Genomic DNA, 22642 nt, shown 5'->3' on the forward strand with positions numbered 1-22642 from the left:
TGTCTTCTCAATGACTGGGAGAGGAGAAGAAAGGAGAGAATTTGGAACTGAAAATAAAATAAATAATATAAAATAACATAATATGTAAATTATATAATATATAAATATATTTTATATAATCTAATAAATATAATTAATTATATATATAAATTAAATAATATATTAAAACAATATAAAACAAAAATTAAATTAAAAGTTAATTTTAAATTATTTTTTAAAACTATTAAATGGACTACCAGTTTCTCATTTCATTCCAGTTTTGAACCTATCCTACCAAAGGACTGGGTAGAATCAGGCCCAGTTTATTCTAGGTGAAGACTTTATTTTCACAGCTATGGAAACCAAGTTAACCTTTGAGTCATTTTGAAGAAAACAAATGCTTTTATTGTCATTGCTATTGTTATTGTTTATATTGGCTATGGTTCAGATTCCTAGAATCTCAGTTAGAAAAAGCTAAACAAAATAAATTAATTAAAAAGAAAACAAATAAAGAAAAAAAAAAAGAAAAGGCTCAGAGGGTACTTACCCAGTTCATATGTGAACGAAATTACTCTCTACCAAATAACAGACAAGTGGAGATTCAACCCTTCTCTGAAGATCTCAAGTGAGGAGGACCCACCTCCTGCTGAAGGAGCTCCTTCCACTTTCTTAGCAACTCTACATATTTTAAAGTTTCCCTTACATCAAACTAAGACTTGCCTCTCTGCCATTTCCACCCATTTCTTTCATCTGGGGCCAAGTAAATAATTCTAATCTGTCTTTCTTGGGATAGTCCTTCAAACACCCTAAGACAGGCATCAGGATGCCCCTGATTCCAAAGACACAAATTCAGCTGACTGAGGGAATCAGAGCTAGCATTTTTATAGTTCATTAAAGTTTGCAAAGCACCACAAATATATCATCTCACTTGATCCTCACAACAAATTTGTGAAGTAAGTGCTATTATATCCTCATTATCCTTCTGATCCTATTATATCCTTCTTATCTGTAGATAAGAGAACTGAGGCTAAGAGAGATTAAGTGAATTGGTCAGGTCACAAATCTTGGAAGAATCTGAGTCAAGGTTTGAACTCAGGTCTTCCTAATTCCAAAACTAATAGTATCCACTATGCTACCTAATGACCAGGAAGCTGATACCATTAATAGAAATCGAGATGTTAGGGAGAGGGACAAGTTTAGAGGGAAAGATGATGGGTTCTATTTTAGTCACATTGAATTTGAGATTCTTGCCACACATCTAAGAGGCAAGTCAATAAGTGAGTTGGCTTTATGGAGAGATTGGGGGTGGAGATACCTATTTAGGGGTCATCTGCTTAGGGCTGATATTGGTGCCAGACTACAAGGGATGGAGGAGTGAATAGTAAGTATTAAGAAAAAGCAATTTTTTTTTCTTACATCGAGGTGAAATCTGCTTCTCTACAAACTGCCACCCATTCCTCCTAATTCTACCATATGCAGCCAAGCAAAATATACCTGTTGAGCTCAAAAGTGAATTTAAGGCAGCACAACCTATGCACTCATCACTTTTTCCAGAATCAGCTGTTTCTCCTTTTCGTCTTCACAGTCTTCACACAGGGAATCAGCATTGGCAGTTGCCATAGTTGGCTGCCCCATCTACTTCCAACATCACTTACGCTAACACACCAACACTGACACTGTGGCAGAAAAAATGAAGCCAGGACAAGCACAGGGAAAATAATTATGCCCACAATTATGTCACAGTGGACCCTTGGAATAGTGCTCTAACAATCCCCTGTTCTTTTCCCTCCTCACTCAAAGCCAGCCATATCCCCTGACCTCACTCTAATCTCATCCCAAGCCCCATATCCACAGGGGCTCATTAGCCCTCGATAGACAATATTCTTTTTCAAATCATTCATTCCACTCATTTGCTGTCACCTTCTTCGTGGTAGGTGTCCTATCATTGTTGGCACTGATATTTAACACACACACACACACACATAAAAAAAATCACATTGATATTTAACACAAAAAAATAGCTGGGTTTGAGGTTTTTCTTAAGCTCTTTAAATTGCCTGTAAAATTGCTATTATCATTGAAACGAAAGTTTATCCTGATTGTTGGAGTGGCATTCCATATACAACTGAAGTGCCAGCCCACCCTTCCACATTTCTGGTTTCTGGGTCTCTATTTTGCTACTGTAACTGTAGAAGTGAAGGCAAGTAAGAAACTATTAACAACTCTGTGTCTGATAGAGCAGAAGCTTGGTTTGAATGAGATGAGGGATGAAGTCCAATAAGATAACTGAGGGATACTGTTCTCATCCAGAGAAAATTGAGATTATTTTAAAATTTTCTCATAATCAAGCAAATTACATATTTGGTTTCTGGCATTTCCCCCCATTTTAAAATTAACAAATAACCGTCTTCCTTAGCTAGATATCAGTGAATTCCATCTTGAACTGGGCTATTTTGCCACTTAATTAAAATAGAATACAACTCCATGCTGCTGCTGATGCTGATGCTGCTCTTCCTCCCCCTCCTGTCCTCCTTCTCTCCTCCTCCTCCTCTTCCTCCTCCACCACCACCATTACCACCTCCTTCTCCTCCTCCATAACCACACCCTCCTCCTCCTCCTTCTTCTCCGTCTCCTTTCCTCAAAGCCATCACTGTTATTTAAGACAGTTAGCCAATTCCTTAAAAATCTGGTCATATTTATCATTCAAGGAATTTCCAAAAGGTACCAAGGGATCAAATCCAGACTGCTCCTCTGTCCTCATGATTACACACGGGTGAAGTCATTGAGAAGCCTTGCTATGATGGCAAAACTCTTCACAAATCTCTGATCACAGTCATGGAATCCCAGAACCACCTCTAGCTCCGAATAATTCTTTAGAAGTGACCAAATTAACAAGCCCTTCTATTTTCTCAGCATCAGTATTCACTTCCTACTCAGATACAACTGAGGCTGAAAGAACCTCCTAGGAGGCATGGGACTAGGGATGGGATTGGAGTAGGATCAGGGCATATGGCTGGGTTTGAGTGAGGAGGGAAAAGAACAGGAGGTTGTTACAATAGTATTCTGTGGGCCCAGTGTGACACAATCAAGACTTTCCCAGCTTCACACATCTAGGAAAGGTTTAAACTCAGGTCTTCTTAACTCCAAGTCTAAGACTATCCCCTGCACGACCCAGCTGCCAGCTTGGTAGTGCCATTAAAAGAAAGAGAGATTGGGGGGAAACATGATGAATTCTCCTTTAGCCATGTTAATTGTGAGGTTCTGGAAAGACATCCAAGTAGGGATGCCCAGAAGGCAATTGGCCCCATGGAGAACTATCTGTCAGAAATTCAACAAAATGAGCACTTGTCAATTGACTGTTTTAGACCAATAGCTTCTAGTTGATCTAATACCTTCAGTTATCTTCAGCTGATCTAATACCTTCAGTAGTCTTCAAAGATCTTCCCAGATACATTGAGATCACCCAGAAAAACAAATAGTTCTAAGTAGTTCAAATTGTCTACTATCTACTCTGTGAACTGTGGGCACATGGCAGGGTCCCCAAAATCCCTTAGGATACACATGCAAATTGATAATAATTCTGCTGGACAGATGAAGACTATCTCCTTATATTCCTCTACTATGGCAAGCTGATAGTATCTACTATTGAAGTCCAACACAGAGACCCAGTGACTGCACAACACAATCTAAATGGGGAAGAAGCAATATCCTAACCCTCATCCCCCCATAGAGGTTAGGCTTGTTTTTTCCTTAAAAGATATTAAGACATTCTCCAAGCCTTGATTGGCCCATTCATATGAGGGTTCAAACTACTGATGTCACTTACCCATCACTTGAGGACCCAGCAGCTACAAGGACCTGGGGGAAGGAGATCTCATGCTTGACTGGAGGGTAACAATGGTAACTTCACTCAGCTGAATCAGTTCAAGGCATCCTCAAAGCCTGTTCTTATTGGATTGCCTTCTCCTGGCATGACTAGGTAAATCTCCTTTCATTAACTGCTGAATGATCTATGAGTGTCTCATTTTGTTCTAATATCAAACTTAATTACCAGGATGCTAGCCTAAGTCAGGCCCAGTCTAGAACACCGGGGCACATTTTGAATTTGTGGCACAGGGTACTGATCCACCTGAGTTCTCTTTCTCAAAGTTCAAGTGTCTATTCACATCCTAATATTCCCTGACCTTTTTTCCATACTAGGATTACGGGTGAGCCATATGGACTACAAGATCACGTGGTCTTGTCTAATAGATAATAAATGCTTCATAAATGCTTGTTGGTTGACTGATTTCTTAATTGACCTTTAGCCCTTTTAGGTGGTTCCTGGGGTCCTCCAACTCTTTGAGAGCAACTTTCTAGCATCACTCTCAAAAAGGTCAGAATTATAGAGATTGAACGACATGCATCACTCTTTCCTCCTCCAGTACATCCAACATTGCCTTAATGAAATATAAACATCCTGGCATTCAAATTGAGTTTCTGTCCAGGTGATCCAATCTTCAGTACCAAACCCAAATTTTCCATACCCATTGCAGACTGTGTGGAGAGTTCTTTCCATACTCTGAAAGAGCTATGATGCATCGACTGTCTGAGTTTTCAGGCAAAGCCATCTTATATCTTCCTATGCTATCTTTTACAGGTCAGGATGCCCAGGACTTGTTTCTAAGTCTTCATCCAAAACAACATCTTCAACGATCTTTTCATTCTTGCTCCCATCCTCCCAGCCCCCCAGAAGGGCTTATCTGCTACACAGATATCTATTCCTTAACCTTCTTCTCATATAGTGATATAGTGGAAAGAAAGTCATTAGACAAGGACATCTGGATTCTAGTTCCTGACTCTGCCACTCACTGTGATTCATTTCAGCCACCACGTAGTACTGAGACTGAACCTATTCAACAAGAAGGTCCAGCTACTGGGCCAACCCTGCCTATACTCTAGCAATTATAATACTCCACACCAGTTAGAAGTGCTGTAGACAATAGGTTCCCAGAAAATCAATAACATTCTATCACCATAGCTATGTCTCACTTTGGGTTACCATACCAGTTTGTTACTTAGGAGTACATGTTATCATGAATGTACTCAGTCAGAATCATCTCTTAACCATCCTTCTCTCACTCCCCCATCCTTGGCTAACCCCATCTCTTTCCTAAATTTGTTATATTTCACTGACTTTAATCACATGAATTTGGCACAATGGATAGGTACACTTGGATACATCATGTGGTGTTTTACTCTTGGCATAGGACCAATAAAACAATACATAGTTAAACATGTGCAGCTTCTCCCATACCCAGGTAGTTTTCCTAGTAATACACAAGCTATTCTGAACCCAGGAGTGTTAGGAAATGTATAGCTCAATTTGTTTATCCCCCTTGCCCACTCCTTCTACTCAAAGGCAAAGAAGTATAGACAATATAAAAACAGTTCAAAACCGATGTTCAACTGGTACATTTAATAGAGTTGGTCATTAGGTGAAGACTTGGGAATTATGAATCAAGGATTTATGGCATGGGGCACGGACTTGAGGCATAGAGCAGAGTGGGACTCCTGACAGTCACTGCTTTTAGTCTGATGATGAGAGACCTCACTGAAGTTCATCATCATGAAATAGTGATGGAGGCAAGGGAAGGTTGGACACAAAAAGAAACTCTTCCTTGTCCTGTTTGTCATTTTATCTCCTCTTTCTTTGAAAATCGCCTTTTCTTCCCTAGTTTGAGTGTCTTGGTGTGAGAAATGTGTCCTATCCCCACTGACCCTTACAATCGATAGCCTAATTTGACCACTCTTCCTCTCCCAACGCTGTAGTTTATGAAGCATGACAGAAGAGGAAGAAGAGTGGAATGAAGGCATTATATGACAATTGAATTTTTTTAATCAAATAGTTATGTGTTTCCTCAACCACAAAAGAAATGCTTAAAACACAAAACATTCATAAACGCGCTTTCAGAATTAAAATACAGGACAGCTAGGTGGCACAGTGAATAGAGCATCGGCCCTGAAGTCAGGAGGACCTGAGTTCAAATCCAGCCTCAGATACTTAACACCTACTAGCTGTGTAACCTTGGGCAAGTCACTTAATCCCAATTGCCCTGCCTTCCACCCTCCAAAAAGATTATTTTAAAAAAGAGAGAGAAAATTAAAATATAAAACAATAATACATTACTACTATTATATTTTCCCAGGAGGTTGATACTTATACATAAAAATATGAAATGTTTTATAGGACTGCTGAAGAGCTATTTTGCTTTGACCTTGATTTTGTCCTGTCTAAACTTCTTCACATCTTCTGGCAAGGTAGGACTTGGGTTTCTCCATTATTTCAATCTCTATCCACTATTTCATTCAGGAGAGTAAGGTTTATAAGTTGATGCCTAAATATGAGCTATGTGAATTCCTGTAATTTCTCTTTTTTATTTTCTTTTTAATTTATGGAATAAAACAAGCATTTCCATAACAACATACAGCAAAAAAGATGATTGTACATGAAACTGCAAGTCTACTATGCATAACTTGCTATTCCTTTCAAATATACAACAAAATTATCATGTAAATTTTTTCTTTTTTTTCTTCCATAATCTGCACTTATTATGTACAAAGCTTTGGGCTAAATGCTGGAGATATAAACCAAAACATAAAGTATTCTTGCTCTCAAGGAACTTATATCCTACTGGACAGGAGGTAGCCACTCCAGAATACACTTTCATAAATATACATATACATATATATATGTGTGTATATGTATGTATGTGTATATGTATATAGTACTTATGTATACTACTAGACTAAATTCTGGAACAGCCAGAATCTTATTCCAGTTCAGAACAGTGCAAAAGTCTATGAGAAGCATAGGGAAATTTAGGGGGAAATCGACCTGGAGAGCAACCCCTGCCCTTCCTGAAAACTGACAGGATGAGCAAAAACTTGAGAAACATAATCGCACCCACATACCTAGACAACTCCCCCAACTCTGCAGCCTGAATTAACTTCCCGTAGGATGACCCTAGCCTAGAACCTTCCCAGAACTCTGGGATATGAGGCAAGGAGCAAGCTTATCCTCTACATCGTTGAAGACTTTTCTCCAAAAGGCACTGGAACGATGTGCTTTTTGGAGAGTGCCCAGGGCTGTTCCCTATTCACTGTATCAAACAAGATTGTGCATGCCTCCCTGATGAAATCCATGCTCTCTGCAGTGGAAACTTTTGTCTTGCTAAAGTTTTTGGCAGGAGTTTCGCTTGGCTGGGGAGTGATGACATGAGCAATGCCAGCTGATAAAAACTCAGAGTCACCTTCTCTCCAGACCCTCTTGGCTGAAGTCTTTCAGATTCCAAGCCAGCAGCCGAGCACACCTGTAGCAGAGTCACAATGAGCCGAAGCCTCTGGTGCGTGCCATGGTTTGGCCACTTCAGGGGCTCTCTCGGAACCCCCAGCCTCAGGCCCCAGAGTATCCTGCACAGACACATCCCCAAGCTCATTCTCAGAACAAGCTCCAGCTCATCCACGGACAGCTTGGTGAGTACTGGGCTCTTTCTACAAAGCTCCGCCTAAACAGGTGGGCAGCTCAGACATAGTGGGGGTAGATACCTTAGAATCCACTCACCCTTGGGTTTCCCTACTAGTTACAATCGAGAAGCAATGTGATGTAATGCTAAAAACACTAGCCTAGAAAGTCAGGGGAGTTTGGATCCCAGTTCTAATATTGGTTAGCTATTTGACTATGGGCAAACCATTTCTTCTTTCTGAGTCTCAGTTTCCTCATCTATAAAATAAGGAGTTTGGTCCCCTTCCAAATCTAAATTTGTGGTCTTTGATGAATAGTTAAGGCTCGGCTTAAGGGCTACCTTTCCTGATTCTCCCAGATATTAGTACCCTCAGCACAGAAATCATTCTGTGTAACATATGAAAATCATTTCTATATATACCTTATTGACTTATCTCTGCTCTGTACAGGTTGTATCTCTTCTGAAGAATAAAAACTCCTTGGGGGCAGGGACTGTCTCACTTTTACATTTGTATTACCACCTTAGTGCCTGGCACATAGTAGGCATTCAATAAAGACTTTTTTTTAATGAAAGCTTCTTAATCAATTGAATCAATGAATAAAAAATGAGCCTGTGAATAAATAGTATAGTGCAAAGAACATTGGACTGCGTTCTAGCTTTGGCTCTGCAACTGACTCAATGTATGACCTGGGACATGTCAACTAACCTCTCTGGACCTTGATTTCCTCATCTGTAACATGAGGAGATTATCCTAGATAATAACAAGAAGTTAACATTTCTATAGCACTCTACAGAGTACTCATTTGATCCTCACAACAACCCTGTGAAGTAGGGGCTATTATTATCCTCATTTTATAATTGAGGAAACTGAGGCTGGGAGAGGTTAAGAGATTTATCCAGGGTCACAAAGTTAATAAGGGTCTGGAGCCGGATTTGAACTTCGGTCTTCCCCACTTCAGGCCCAGCACTCTAGTTCTAACATTCTACAATAAGTGAAAAGAAAGCCAGCACTTAAAAGGCCTTGAGTTTATTTCAAAGGAAAAATTCTGATTTTTATGTTTTTCATATCCTTGGTATGGGAAGGTCAGATTGCTGTTACTGACCCCAACTATGATCTGGTCAGCATTGTAAAAAGGACCAAGCTTTCTCCCTCAGGAATGCGTACGTGGTTAGGTGTGTACACACTGTTCCAGGCCCTGGCTTTGGATCCATTTTTCAGAGGGAGCTTTCATTGCAAAGGGAGTTACTGTACCTTCCAGGAAAAGACACTCATAATAAGCAGCCAGGCAGAACTGAGCAGGGAGACCTCCCCTGAAGTTAGAATAGCAATAACCCTCAGGAGAGTGGAGGCCGAGTGACTTTGTTTGTCTCTGTACTGACAAAGCTGGATTTTTTTTTACCCCAGAGGGCAGCTGGGCCCTTGACCCAAGTGCTGTACATAGAGTCACTGGGATGTGCTAGAAAAAGAACTACGTGGAGAGGTTCAAGTAGGTATAAACATTGCCTCTGCAGTGAAACACTCAGACCCCCAGTTTCCTTATCTGCAAAATGGATGGAGGGTGACATTTCTAGACTTAGATATAGGATTCTATAAACTATATAGATTTCTGGTACTTTTCTGGGAGCTGAGGACAAGTAGCCAAAGAACCTGGAAAATGGTTCTTCTAAGTGACCCCATCTCCAAGGTATCCATCTACCAGGTCTTCTCCCAGGAGATCGCACTATTCTGAAACTTGATTCTTTCTAGGTTTCCAGGTTCTGTCCAAAGAATACAAACCTGAAGGATTATGCCCTTCCCAATGCCAGCTGGAGCCCTGACATGATGCGCTTGTACAAGGAGTTTCTAGAAAAGACAAAGGATGGGGAATGGATCAAACTTCCTTCCTTCAAGAGTAATAGTGACCACATCAGAGGGCTGAAGCTCCCAGGTGAATTTATAACCACATCAGGTGAGTCCTGACCTCCTTCGTGCCTCCTCCCAACGTACACACACGCACACACACACACACACACATGCACGCATGCACGCATACACACACGCACACATGCACACACACGCACACATGCACGCACACACACGCACTCACTCACATACACGCACTCACACACATGCACACACACGCACGCACGCACGCACACATACATACATACACCTCACTATTCAGGAATAATGCATTACTATTCCACAGAGAGTTTTAGAAGTGACCTCAGCCCCTCACTCATTCCCAATTCCCTACCTCCATTCAGAACTATACTTAAACCCTCTGAGGCCAAGAAACTGTGCTTGTTTTAAAAGCCTCTTGGAAAAGAAAAAGACAATCTCACTTCCAAGACTGAACAAGAACACTGTTCTTTGAATTGGAAGATCTAGGTCTGAGTCCTGGCTCCCTCATGGTGACAAGGTTTGCTAACATTTATGTAGTACTGTAAAATCTATAAAATACTTTATGTATATGATCTTGTTTGTTCCTCACAACAAACTTAAGAAGTAGGTGCTATTATTATCTTCATTTTTATAGATGAGGAAACTGAGGTTAGTACAGGTAAATGACTTACCCAAGGTCAAACTAAAGGCAGGCTTCCAACTCAAATCTTCCTGACTTCTAATCCAGTATACCACCTACCTGATTATGGAACCCAGAGCAAAGCTCTGGCCCTCAGTTTCCCTCTCTATAAGACATGGATACTACTACTTGCCCTACTGGGCTAGTCTTGACTTCTCTTCCCCTGTACACCATTTTTTTCCTCTCTAAAATGAAGGAATTGCACTAGTTGACCCTTAAAAGGGGGTGGCAGCTGGGTGGCACAGTGGATAGAGTGCTAGTCTCATTTTCCTGAGTTCAAATCCAGCCTCAGACACTTCCTAGCTATGTGACCCTGGGCAAGTCACTTAACCCTTTTTGCCTCAGTTTCCTCATCTGTCAAATTAGCTGGAAAAGGAAATGGAAAACCACTCCAGTATCTTTGCCTAGAAAATCTCAAATGGTGTCACAAAGTGTTGGATTGAATGATTGAAAAACAACTGAACAACAACAGTAAAAAGTACTTTACACCACTAACACCCTATGGTCCACCTCAGGGTTAGTCAAGACATCACTTTCTAAACTTTAAAGTATTATGCAAATGTGACCAAAAGATTCTACTACCTTCAAACTCAATTAAACTCCTTATATGGTAACCCCAGGCTGTTCAGTGGGAAGTAAGTTTTTCAAAGGTCTCAGGCACCAGGCATAGAAGAAATGCCATATTTTCTTTCCTCTCAAAAAAAGGACAGTCCCTCCTTATCCTTCAGGAAGGCACATCCCTGCAAGAACTGCTTCTCATCCTCAGTATAAGCAAGGTACCTTGTCTGTCCCTTAACGTCATCAATTTTCCTTAGACAATTTTCCTCTCTCCTCATCCCATGTGAAATTCCCCTGCTTAAAGCTGCTCCCCTCCAGTCACATTATGGTACCCAGTGGACTGCTGCAAGCTTATGTTTAGATCTTTAGGGTTAGAAATTATTTGATAAGGGGATCCAGAAGAGAACAAACATTTATTGAGTACTTACTATGTGCCAAGGGCTGTGCTAAGCACTTTGCAGATGTTATTTCATTTTATTCTCACAACAACCCTGGGAAGCACAAGTTACTACTACCTGTCATTTTATAGTTGAGGATACTAAGCCAGCAGAGGTTGTGACTTACCCAGGATCAAACAGCTGGTAAAAGTCCGAGACGAATTTGAAGTTAGGTCTCTCCAGTCCAGGCGGACTGCCATATCCACTGTGCTGCCCTTATCTTTGGAACGATCCACTTGGGGTAAGTGGTCTGTACTAGTATTAACCTCTTATGACAGGTAGAGAGGCATCGTGGCATAGTAAATAGACATGGGATACAATTCATTTTGGATATTTATTAGCTGTCAAAAGCTGGGCAATCAGTCAATCCACAAGCATGTATTAAACATCAACTAAGTACCAGGTTCTAGGTGCTAGGAATACAAAACCAAAAATTAAATAGTCCCTGCCCTCACATTTTCATTCTATCAGGAGAGACTCTATGTGTGTGTGTGTATTCATATATATATATGAAAATACACAAAATAACTACAAACGTTTGGGGATGGAGAGCACTCAGTGCATGGGGTGTGGGAATCAAGAAAGGTTCTAAGTTAAAAGATACACTTCAGCTAAATCTTGAAGGAAGTGAGTAGTAAATGAGGCAATGAGGGAGGGAGTATGTTTCAGACACAGGGGCTGGAGTGTGGGACAGCCAATACAAAGACACAGAGATAAAAAACAGAGCGTTATGTGCAAAGAACAGTAATAAAGCCAAAGTAACTGGGCCATGGTGTTAAGGTCCAGGAATAATGTGTAACAAGGCTAGAAACATAGACTGGGCCCAGGATGGGAAAAGCTTTAAATGCCAGTCAAAGGAGTTTGTGTTTGTTTGTACACACAGTAAGGAAACACTAGAATGTATTGACATGATTGGACCTAAAATTAGAAAAAAATCACTTTAGCAGCTGTGTGGAGGATGGATTGAAAAGGGCAGAGACTCAAGGCAAAGAGACACGTTAGGACGTCATTGCAGTAATCCAGTGAAAGGTGAATGAGTGCCTGATCTAGAATGATATGGGGCTAGTCTAGAATGATGAGGGCCTGATCTAGAAAGCTGAGGGCCTTGTCTGGAATGGCAAGGACCTGATGTAGAATGATGGGCGGCTGGTCTGGGAAGATGTGGCTGCTCTAGAATGGTGAAGGGGCTGGTCTGGGAAGATGAGGGACTGGTCTAGAACGGTGGCTTTATTACTGAAAAGAGGTTGGATTTGAGAGGTATTGTGGATGTAGGAATAAGATTTAACAACCAATTAAACATATGGTGTAAAGGAGAATGCAGAATTAAGGATAACTTCTTTTGTGCCTCATTCAATTCCCTTGCATTTATCTACTAAGTGGTAGACCAATTGCTAGTCTTCAGTGAAACCATAGATTCTTTGAATATTTGCAGGTGACAAATGAGAAAATCAAGGCCCAGGGAGATTAGTTAAACCACTTGCCCCAGCTCACACAGCTTTCAAGCAGCCAAGTTATTAAACTTAAATTACTAAAATTAGAAAAGGCTTTCCAATCCCCTCATTTTACAAATAATGAAAGTGAATTTTTTTTAAAAAAATAAACAAATAAAGAAAGTTTTTGTAACTTTCTCAAGGTCACAAAGCAATATAATGTCAAAGTATGGACTAGAACCTGAATTTCCTGAGTCTAGCCCTGCTTCCTGTCTACAAATTGGGTGTATCCACTAACCAAGGCACAAAGTAGGTCCTCAGTAAATCCTTAATGAACATGAGTTGTACTTCATTCATCCCTTCTGAGTTACATCCCTTTATAAACCTTTTAAGGTGTCTTTCCTTACATGGATTTCCTTTGCACCCATCAAACTAAGAGTTCTGGGTGTTGAGCCTCAGTTTCCCCTATTAGACTAGAAGTCCCATGGGCAATGGCCAATCTGCACGCCCCAATCAGTCTTCTCGGGGTTCTTTCCACAATAAAATGGTAAGACAATATCATGGTGTACTATTGGCAAGTACATTGGCTTTAGAGTACAAGGACCTGGATTCAACTCTTAGCTGTCATTTGCATAATCTTGGGTGAATAACTTCTCTAAATTAGAGATTTCTAAATTCTTCTCCAGTCCTCAATTCTACAATCCAAGTAGTCTATCAAGATCACAGATCATGTTTCTCCAGTCAACCTGGGGTTGGGTCAAGTTCTCTTCAAATCTTCCTCCAGGATCTACACACTATGTGCAGAGCAAAGGTTCTTAAATTTTCTTGTGTCTCATCAATATCTTTTGCAATCTGATGGAGTCTAAGGATCCATTCTCAGAATTATTTTTCAAACTCATAATTGGAAGAAATTATAAATTTCAGTTAGATGTTAGTAAAAATACAGATGTAATTTTTTTCCATACAAGTTCACAGACCCTTGAAATCTATCCATGGACCCCTTGGTGTCCATGGGGGGTGGGGACCCCAAGTTAAGAGCTCCTGATGTTGAACATCAATCCATATGATGAATGACTGAATCCCATCCTTCTACCCCTGTGCTCACAGAAACATCTTTTTAAAAAAATTTTTTCTGTGTCTCTTCCATGTTTCTTCTCTCTCAGACAAAAAAGACTACCGCATTTTTACCAGGTGCATTGAAAAGGAAGGACAAGGCTATGAGTACGTCATTTTTTTCCACCCATCCAAGAAGAAGTCAATCTGTCTGTTCCAGCCAGGCCCCTACCTGGAAGGCCCTCCAAGGTAAGGAGATGAGTAGGAATAAGTAATCTATACCATCCTCAGTTGTTTTTAAGGACAGGCTGGGTTCAGTGGAGACAAAAGAGGTACTCCTCGGAGTCATGGGGCCAAGAAGTCAATCAACAGTCATTTAGCAAACACATATTAATGATCTATTTTGTACAAAGTACGAGTCTAGAGGCCACAGCTTTTGGACAACTGGGTGGCTAAGTGGTTAGAACACTGGGCCCAGAATCAAGAAGCCCTGAATCTAAAGACACTTTCACAAACATACTAGCTGTGTGTCCTTTGGCAAGTCACTTAATCTCTGTTTGCCTCAGATCCCTCAACTGTAAGATAGGGATAATAATAGCATCGACTTCACAAGGTTGTTATAAGGATCAAATGAGATAATATTAATAAAGCACTTACGGTACCTGGTAGTAGGCACTATAGAAATGCTAGCTATTATTACTATTATTGCCATGGGAAGGTATAAGACATTATCTCTTGCTACTGCTTCCCCTTTACTTAATGCTCCAAAAAAATGGACTATCCAGGTTTGTTTGGGGCTTTCTCCCCTTCTTTGCCTTCGTTCATGCTACACACTTCTAGCTGTTTGACCCTGGGCAAGTCACTTAACCCTGTTTGACTCAATTTCCTCATCTATGAAATGAACTGAAGAATCAATGGCAAATCACTCCAGTGTCTCTGCCAAGAAAACCCCAAATGGTACCACAAAGAGCCAGCCATAAATGTATGGCAACAACAAGTTTAGGGAATACCTAGAATGCCTACTCATCCAATAGTCAACCCATCTTTCAAGACCCAACTCATGCTGCCCTCTCCATGGATCCGTCCCTGATTCCCCCTATCAAAAATGAATTCTCACTACCAAACTTCATAGCACTCTGTACTACTCAGGTGCTTCTCATGATTCATTTTATATCACATTTATTTGTATATCCCTATCCTTTGGTATCCCTCCATAGACTGTAAGCATATTGAAGGCAGAGACTCAATCTCATTTATCTTTATATCTTTCCTAACCCTTAATACCTCTGCATCTTGGTTGCTTAATACATGTTTATTGGATGGAATTAAATCAGCTTGTCCTAACTTCATTCCTCTCTGAAGTCCCTAGACGTGGGCCAGAAGAGGGAGGAGGAGGCCAACATTTATTGATTTTCTACTATAGGCAAAGCACCATACTAGGCACTGGAGGGCATACAAGGATAAAGATGAAAATAGGTACTGAACTTGTGATGGGAAAATTCTCAGGGAGGCTGCCTCAAACAATGCAAAGTGGAGCTTTCTCTGTAATTTATATGATCTTAGAGAGTTGCCAAAAAAGTGGTTCCCAAACCCCAAAGGCTTCAACAACAACGGCCTGAGGGACTGTTGCTAAAAAATGTTAATGACTCTTTAAGGAGTAAATAATTATCCAATTATGTTACAAACATATTTTTCCTCCATGACAAATACATGCATGTTTCGAGCATCATAGGCTGGGTTCTGCAACAATTCAAAACCATCAATGATCATGTTACCATTGTAATTACTATAAGCCCTTAATGAATACATCTCGGAGAATATTATGAATGGTAGATCAAATTCTCTGAGCATTCATAAAACGTTTTGTTGTTGTCTAAAGGGTTCAAGGGGCAGTGAGGTGGTGCAGTGGATACAGTGCTAGGCTTGGAATCAGAAAGGTTCATCTTCATGAGTTCAATTCTGTGACCCTGGGTAAGTCACTTAACTCTGTTGACCTGAGTTTCCTCATCTCAAATGAGCTGGAGAAAGAAATGGTAAACCACTCCAGTTTTTTGCCAAGAAAACCCCAATGGGGTCACAAAGAGTCTGACATGACTAAACAACTATAACAACCAAAGAAAAGATTCAAAGAACAACAACAAAAAAAAAGTTGGGCAACACTGTCCTGGGGCACAGAATTTTAGTGACTTCTTTACTCAGGATCATACAATCAGCAAGTGTCAGAGGCCGAACTTAAACCCAAGTCTACCTGACCCTAAGGCCAGCTCTCTAGAACCTACACCAGGCTTCCTCTTGATACAAAAAGAATACTAAGAGTTTCCTTCTTCATAGCTCTACTATATCCTCCTACCCTCAGTGAAGAAGGTGGGATGAGAAACAGAGACCCTGGCCTTGACTGGATCACCTCTTTAAAAGAACCAGTGTTGGACATTCTCACTTCTATCACTTTCCAGAAAATCAAAGTCTTTCTTAAAAACAATCCAGGAAATCTTTTCCCTGGGTCTGCCAGGGATTTCACTTTTCACTTCTTTACTGATTTCTAAACCCTTCTTCAAGATATTGAGCCTTCTCACCTTTCCAGATCCTAAAACCACTTGACCCTCAGAGTTCTGCTCCAATGGATCCCTAATGACCCTTCCCCTTCCCCTTCTCCTTCCTTAACCCCTGAGACTATATGATGGATGTTCAGGTCTAGCATTGTTTCTCTTTTTCTTTGGTCTTCTATATCCACATACTAAAGACCATATGAGTTCATTTCTAGAATAAATTAAAATGGAAAAAAATAAAATTAGAATGGAACATATATTCACATATACATACACATTATTTATATATGAATTTATGCATTTTATACATTATAATACACTATTTATGTTCATTTATTTTCTATATTATGTATATATTATTCATGTTTATTTGCATATTTGTTCTCTATATTTATGTATTATTCTATATGCTTATTAAATATAATGTTTTATATATTATTACACATTTACATATTTATTATATTCAAAACATTGTGTATTATTTATGTATTTATTCTATGTGACACACACATTATTTATATATTTATTTTGTATGTCCTATACACAACATTTATTTATATATTTATTCATATTTGTATATCTACTTAATATAGTATATGTCATTATTTATATATTTAGTTATATTTAGATATCTCCTATATTATACACCTTATTTATTCATGTGTTTATACTTGCATGCTTATTTTATATATCATATATGCATCATTTAATTTATATTTGTTTATTTTATATATCGCTCATGTATTATTTATATTTTTATTTTGCAAATTATTTATTTATACTTGTATATTTATTTTATATATTGTATATACATTATTTCTATACTTATTTTCTATATCACAGTTATTTACACATATATTTATTTTATATATAATGTATACAATATGGATATATTTTTATTTTATGTAGCTATACATTATTTATTTAATATATTGTATACATATTATGTTATAAGAGAGAGAAAGAGAGAGATTCATAAAGAAGACATCAGGGGTAAGTTCACCAGAAGAGTAACCCACCTTGGCCTCACTGGAGCCTCCTTCTAAAAATGAGAAATGTGATGATTGGCTAGTGCTCTACCCACATTTCTGCCTAATCCCTGTCAATCTAACTTCTCCTCTTCCCAAGGTCCCACAGCCACAGTCAAAATAAGAACATATGAATGTGGGGAAGGAAGAAAAAGAGAAGAGAGGGAGGGAGGAAAGAAGGAAGAGAAGAAAAAGAAAGAGAGCATTTATTAAGCACTTACTATATGCAAAACATTTTGCTAAGCATAGATACAAATAGAAAGACAGAATTAGCACTTAATCTCAAGAAGTTCACATTCTAATGGTGGAGACAACATACATACATACATATGTATATATATAATATCATATATATGTTTATATATAACATATATATGTGTATATATATATGGTTTGGGTATACATCAGATGGAAGTGCCATGGTTTTTAAGGTCCTGAGGTACAGCAAGTAGAATGCATCTCTCTTGATGGCATTTTCACTAATAAAATTAAATCTGCTTCTGATGTTTAACCATTTGACAATGTCAGGGATATTAGAATCATAGACTTTCTAAGTATTTAATAGCAGAGGCTGCTGATGAGGCAGTTAACTTCTGACCCTGCAGAAACAATTGCCACATCTCCATAGGGGTTAGCTAGTTCCCAAGATGATGGCCTGTGTCTGGACTGGTAGCAGGACAGTGATCTGATCAACAGAGTCTGGAGGTCACCACCAGGCCTAGGGATCTTGCACTGACTTGCCTGCCTGTGGCAATGGGTCAACAGTTAGAGTTAATAGTTAGAAGCAGCATTTAGAGGAAGGTGAGTCCCTTCTCCACAGGGATTGTTCCCCTGTGTATGGAAAGGGAGTAGTGGAAAATAAGGCTAGAAAGAGAGGCTTAATACTATTTTCACTTTTGTTTGTATTTTCTTTCTTGCGGTTTTTCCCTTTTCTTCTGATTCTTCTCTCTCCATGTGACTAATGTGAAAATATATTTAATATGATTCTATATGTATATAACCTATTGCTGTTTTGGGGAAGTGGGAGGGCAAGGAAAGAAGGGAGAAAAACTTGAAACTCAAAATCTTTAAAAAAAAAAACTATTGTTGAAAACTATCTTTACATGTAATTGGAAAAAATAAAATATTATTAAGTGCAAAAAGAAAGAAAGAAAAGAAAAATGGGCTTAGCCTGATTGTGGAGGGGATTAAATGAGAGAAGTCCTAAATTTGCATTTTATCTTCTCATCTAGGCAATAGAGACAGTAAAGTTGTTTGACTCTGCTCCACTACATAGAATTTCTGTTCTAAACCTTCTTTTCTCTCTTTAAGTTATGTACACCAGCCCTTCACCTTTGCCTCCCAACAAAAAATCTCATGCTTCATTCAAAAAAGAGAGAGAGAGACCCTCCATCTCCTCTTCTCCCTAATTCTATACTTTCAAATCCCTTCAATCATCCATTTCCCCATTCCCCACCCCTCCAAACCCCCTACACACACATCCCTGTTCTCTCCTCCTCTGGCTCTTTTCCTTGTTAAGGCTAATGTCCGTGATTTCATCCCTTCCTTCCTCCCCCAGGAGCTTGCCCCTTAAATCATCCCCTCTCTCTTTCTTAATTTTCAATTTCTCCCACTGGCTCCTTTCCTAATGTAATAAAAATTTGTTGGTTAATTGTTTATAAACATTCCCAGATCATCCTAGTACCTAAAAAAGGCTTCTTGATCCTATTCTGTTTATAGAACAGAAACAAGAGGCTGCATATTGCATATTAAAAATGTGTATTATATTAATATATATAATTAAAATAATATTATATTAATATATAATAATGTGTATTTTATATTAAAAATCCTCATGTGAAGAGATTCAGAAATCAGATAGAAAAAGTATAATAGAAAGATTTTTAAAATCAAGACAATTCTTGTACATCTTTTGTCATGTAGCACATCTCCCATTCTTCATGATTGTTCAAGGAAAATTGATGAAAAACCATCAAACACTCCTATCAATTTCTTCAGTACCTGGAATGTGGTTTTTCTGGGCCTGATGACTCGAATTCATTGAGGGCAGCAAAGTGCTGTCAACATCACCTCACTTATCTTTGGTTTCAACTCTCGGTTAACCAATTTTGCTCTGGACAAGGCAGGTGGTAGAGATCGGAAAGGGTAGATTCAGGAGGGAGTTATGCAGAGGAGGTTTGGCTATAACTCATCTTCTTCCCACCCCTCCTCAGATTTACCCATGGCGGAGCTTTGGCTGCCTTGGTGGATGAGACATTTTCTAAAACTGCCTATCTATCAGGCTATGGGCTGTTCACTCTAAGCCTCAACATCAAATTTAAAAAGTAAGTACCAACCCTTGGGTCAGGAGGGAAAGGCTGTCATGGTCTGTCCATCCTTCTTTCCATCCTCAGCTTGGGAATGGAGGTGCTTGAGAAAACAACAATGTACAGTAGAAAGAACATGAGATTTGACTCTTCAATTTGACAAGTCCCCTAACATCTCAGAGGCCCTCAGTATCCTCAACTATATATTGAGGGGGGTTGAATGTAAAGATCTCTCAGGTTCATTCTAATGCCAACTCCTATGGTCCATTTTAAGTCTGGCATTGACCTCAACCTTGGACAAATCACTCTGCTGAGTCTTAGATCCCAAAACTGTGAAGTAAGGATAATAACACATGTATGGCTACCCTCACAGTAAGGGAAGGCCTTTGTCCAATACTATGAAAATCTGAGTTTTTGGAGAAAAGTGGGGAGAGACCAGCTGGGAGCAATCATCCATCACTCCCTTAAAAGCCAGAATTGGTCTTGAAGGCACTCCAGGAACAAAAAGACTAAGGATGGTAAAATTGAGAAGGAGAAGGTCACTTGAGGGAAGATCTTGGAAGCCACTTGGAAGCATCAAGGGGAAAGACAGGAAGGCCCTGACTGACCTCAAAAGATCTCTCTGTCCTAAGGAATCAAGTCCTTGATTCCAAAGTGCAGATATATCTAAGGTCTGGGGAACTTGGGACAGGAGGCCCTGGAAGAGTAGGGACTGACCTTTACCTCCATTCCCAGCATAATCCCCGTGGACTCCGTGGCCCTGCTGAACGTGGAAGTAGAAAAGATAGAGGACCAGAAGATTTTCCTGTCCTGCATCGCCCAGAGCCCTGACCAGCGAGTGCTTTTTGCCAAGGCTTCAGGTAAAGAGAATATTGGCATCCTTTCTTGGGCACCAGCCGGCAAACAGTCTGGAGTATGCTATACGGAGGTTGGAAACCAGTCAAGGGCATTGAGGCATAAAACCTTTCTTGGGTTCTTTCCAGAAGAATCCATCAAGGACAAGGGACCGCATGAAGAAAAAGGCTCTCACTATAGCAAGGAGAGAGAGCTGAGAGACGCTGAAGGAGAGGGGAGCTACTGAGGGACACTGATAGTGAGGAGGCCATGGAGTAGCTACGGCAGGCAGGCTGCTAGATTAGGAGTTAGAAGACAACCCAAGAATGATTCTGCTCTCTGCCACTCACCACCTGTGTGACCATTAGCAAGTCACTTAACAGTTCTCCTCCTTCACCTCATATCAACCTCCTCTGACATGACCTTATCCTAAGGAAGGGATTGGGGGAGACAATGGGGCAGGCATTCCCAAGGTCAGCATTACCCTCAACTCCTTACCCCACATACCTGACAATAAGCTGATAAATCTTGTCATTTCTCCCTCCACAACATCTCTCCCATCCAGCCCCTTCTCTCCAGTCACATAGCCACCACCCAAGTTCAGCCTCTCAAATCAACTCTTGCCTAGATTATCACGACAATCTCTTAATTAACTGGTCTCCCTCCTTCAAGTTTCTCCTCACTCCAGCCCATTCTATGAACCAGCCAAGCAGGCTCTATCTCTGATCCTCACAAAGCACTCTCTATATCTACCAGCCTTAGTGGAATATGTACTCTCTCCTCACTCCTCTCTCAAAGCATCTCTCTTCCTTAAAGATGATACTCAAGTACTACTTTCTACATGAAGCATTTTCTGACCCATCCCTTCCCCACTGTTAGTACCATCCCTCTCTAACTCCCTTGTATTTAGTAAATCGGGAGTAGCAGCCTGTCCTCCAATCATAAAGACTGGAACTCAAGATCCATCTCTGATATGTGCTGGCTATGAGACCCTGGACAAGTCACCTGACCTTTTTGTGCCCCCAGAAAACCCCCTCATATGAAATTTCACAGTAGTTGCCCATATACATTAGTAGAAAACAGATGAAATCACAAAACTAGACCAAAAAAATCTACCACAAATGATCCAAGATCTATTTCTATCTGGTTTTAGAATGCCCTGTGTCTTTGTTTAGTCTATATCCTGCCAAGCTATAGACTATTAATCAATAAACATAAGCACCTACTATGTGCCAAGAACTTCTATGATTGCTGGGGGCATAAAGACAAGAGTAAAAACACCCCTGCCCTCAGGTTGCTTATATTCTTTTTTTTTTTTTCAGCAAAAAAACCCATTTATCCAAATTGTAGCAAAACAGAAATTAGGAAAAGTGTACATGGAAGAATACATACCACTTAACACAGAGTAGAAGAACTCTCCCATTGGGAGCAAGATAACAGCTCAGTCAAAAGAGAGTCTCAGATTAAGGGGCTTCTATTCTAAAAGGCGAGAACTACCACTTCACTTTACAGAGGGGGAAACAGAGGTGAAAAGTTAAGTGACAGAATGAGGCAGACAGAGACAGATCCAGAGCTGAGCACTTTCCTCATCTCCACCTCCTGATGTCCCTAGCTTCCATCCAGTGCCCTCTAAAATTCCCCCTTTATAGGAAGCTTTGCCCATCCTTCTTAATTCTAATGCCTTCCTGCTGTTGACTATCTCCAATTTATCCGTATGTTACTTGTTTGAATGTGGCTGTTCCTATGTTGTTTCCCCTGTTAGGACTGTGAGTTCCTTGAGGGCAGAAAATCTCTTTAATCTCTCTTTGTATCAGCACAGGGCCTGGCACATAGTAGATATTTAAAAATACTTATTGACTGATTCATGGTCCAGGTCTGTTACCAGCCAAAGGAAACAGATTTTCTTTCCAAGAGCAGGCTGATCTTAAAATGGGTTTTCATTCCTTGACCTCAGCCTGATAAGTCCCTTCTAGCTCTGACATTCTATGAGTCTATGAGAATGAGGACAGAACACACAAATGGATGTATTTGAGAGTTGGGGACAGAATCAATGATGATTATATTGATGGTGACAATGATAATGATGTTGAGGGATAGGGGAAGGAGGCAGGAAGGTCTAGTGAAAATTTAGAAATCCCAGTCTGGAATCAGGGGTTGGAATCAGACCTTGGAAACAAACAGACCTGTATTGAAAATAGAATCCAGAAGCTCGGCCCAGCACTGACTTGCTGTCTTATTTCTGTTTCAGGAGTTTTCCTTCAGCTGGAATTGGAAGAGGAAAATAACAGTGGCCAGTCCTAAGGTGTCCCTACATGCTACCTGCCCACTACTCAACTGAGTGGGAGGGAGCAAGGGAGGGAAGGGGAGAGAGAGAGAGAGAGAGAGAGAGAGAGAGAGAGAGA

At 40.0% G+C, this 22642-nt stretch overlaps 1 protein-coding gene across 1 annotated transcript in view; it reads left to right on the forward strand.

The window, feature by feature from the left end:
- Positions 1-7172: 7172 nt before the first annotated feature.
- The window catches only part of THEM5 (thioesterase superfamily member 5), a 16644-nt gene continuing 1174 nt past the window's right edge, over positions 7173-22642 (forward strand). The window contains exons 1-6 of the mRNA XM_069089984.1: positions 7173-7494; positions 9232-9433; positions 13637-13775; positions 19314-19424; positions 20142-20266; positions 22489-22542. Coding sequence (XP_068946085.1) covers positions 7348-7494; positions 9232-9433; positions 13637-13775; positions 19314-19424; positions 20142-20266; positions 22489-22541 — 777 coding nt within the window. The 5' untranslated portion in view covers positions 7173-7347 and the 3' untranslated portion in view covers position 22542. The remainder of the gene's footprint in view (positions 7495-9231; positions 9434-13636; positions 13776-19313; positions 19425-20141; positions 20267-22488; positions 22543-22642) is intronic.

The sequence above is a fragment of the Petaurus breviceps genome, unplaced genomic scaffold, assembly GCF_028583685.1.
Source record: "Petaurus breviceps papuanus isolate PSGF00001 unplaced genomic scaffold, PetGlider_PUasm1.0 186, whole genome shotgun sequence".
Lineage (NCBI taxonomy): Eukaryota > Metazoa > Chordata > Mammalia > Diprotodontia > Petauridae > Petaurus > Petaurus breviceps.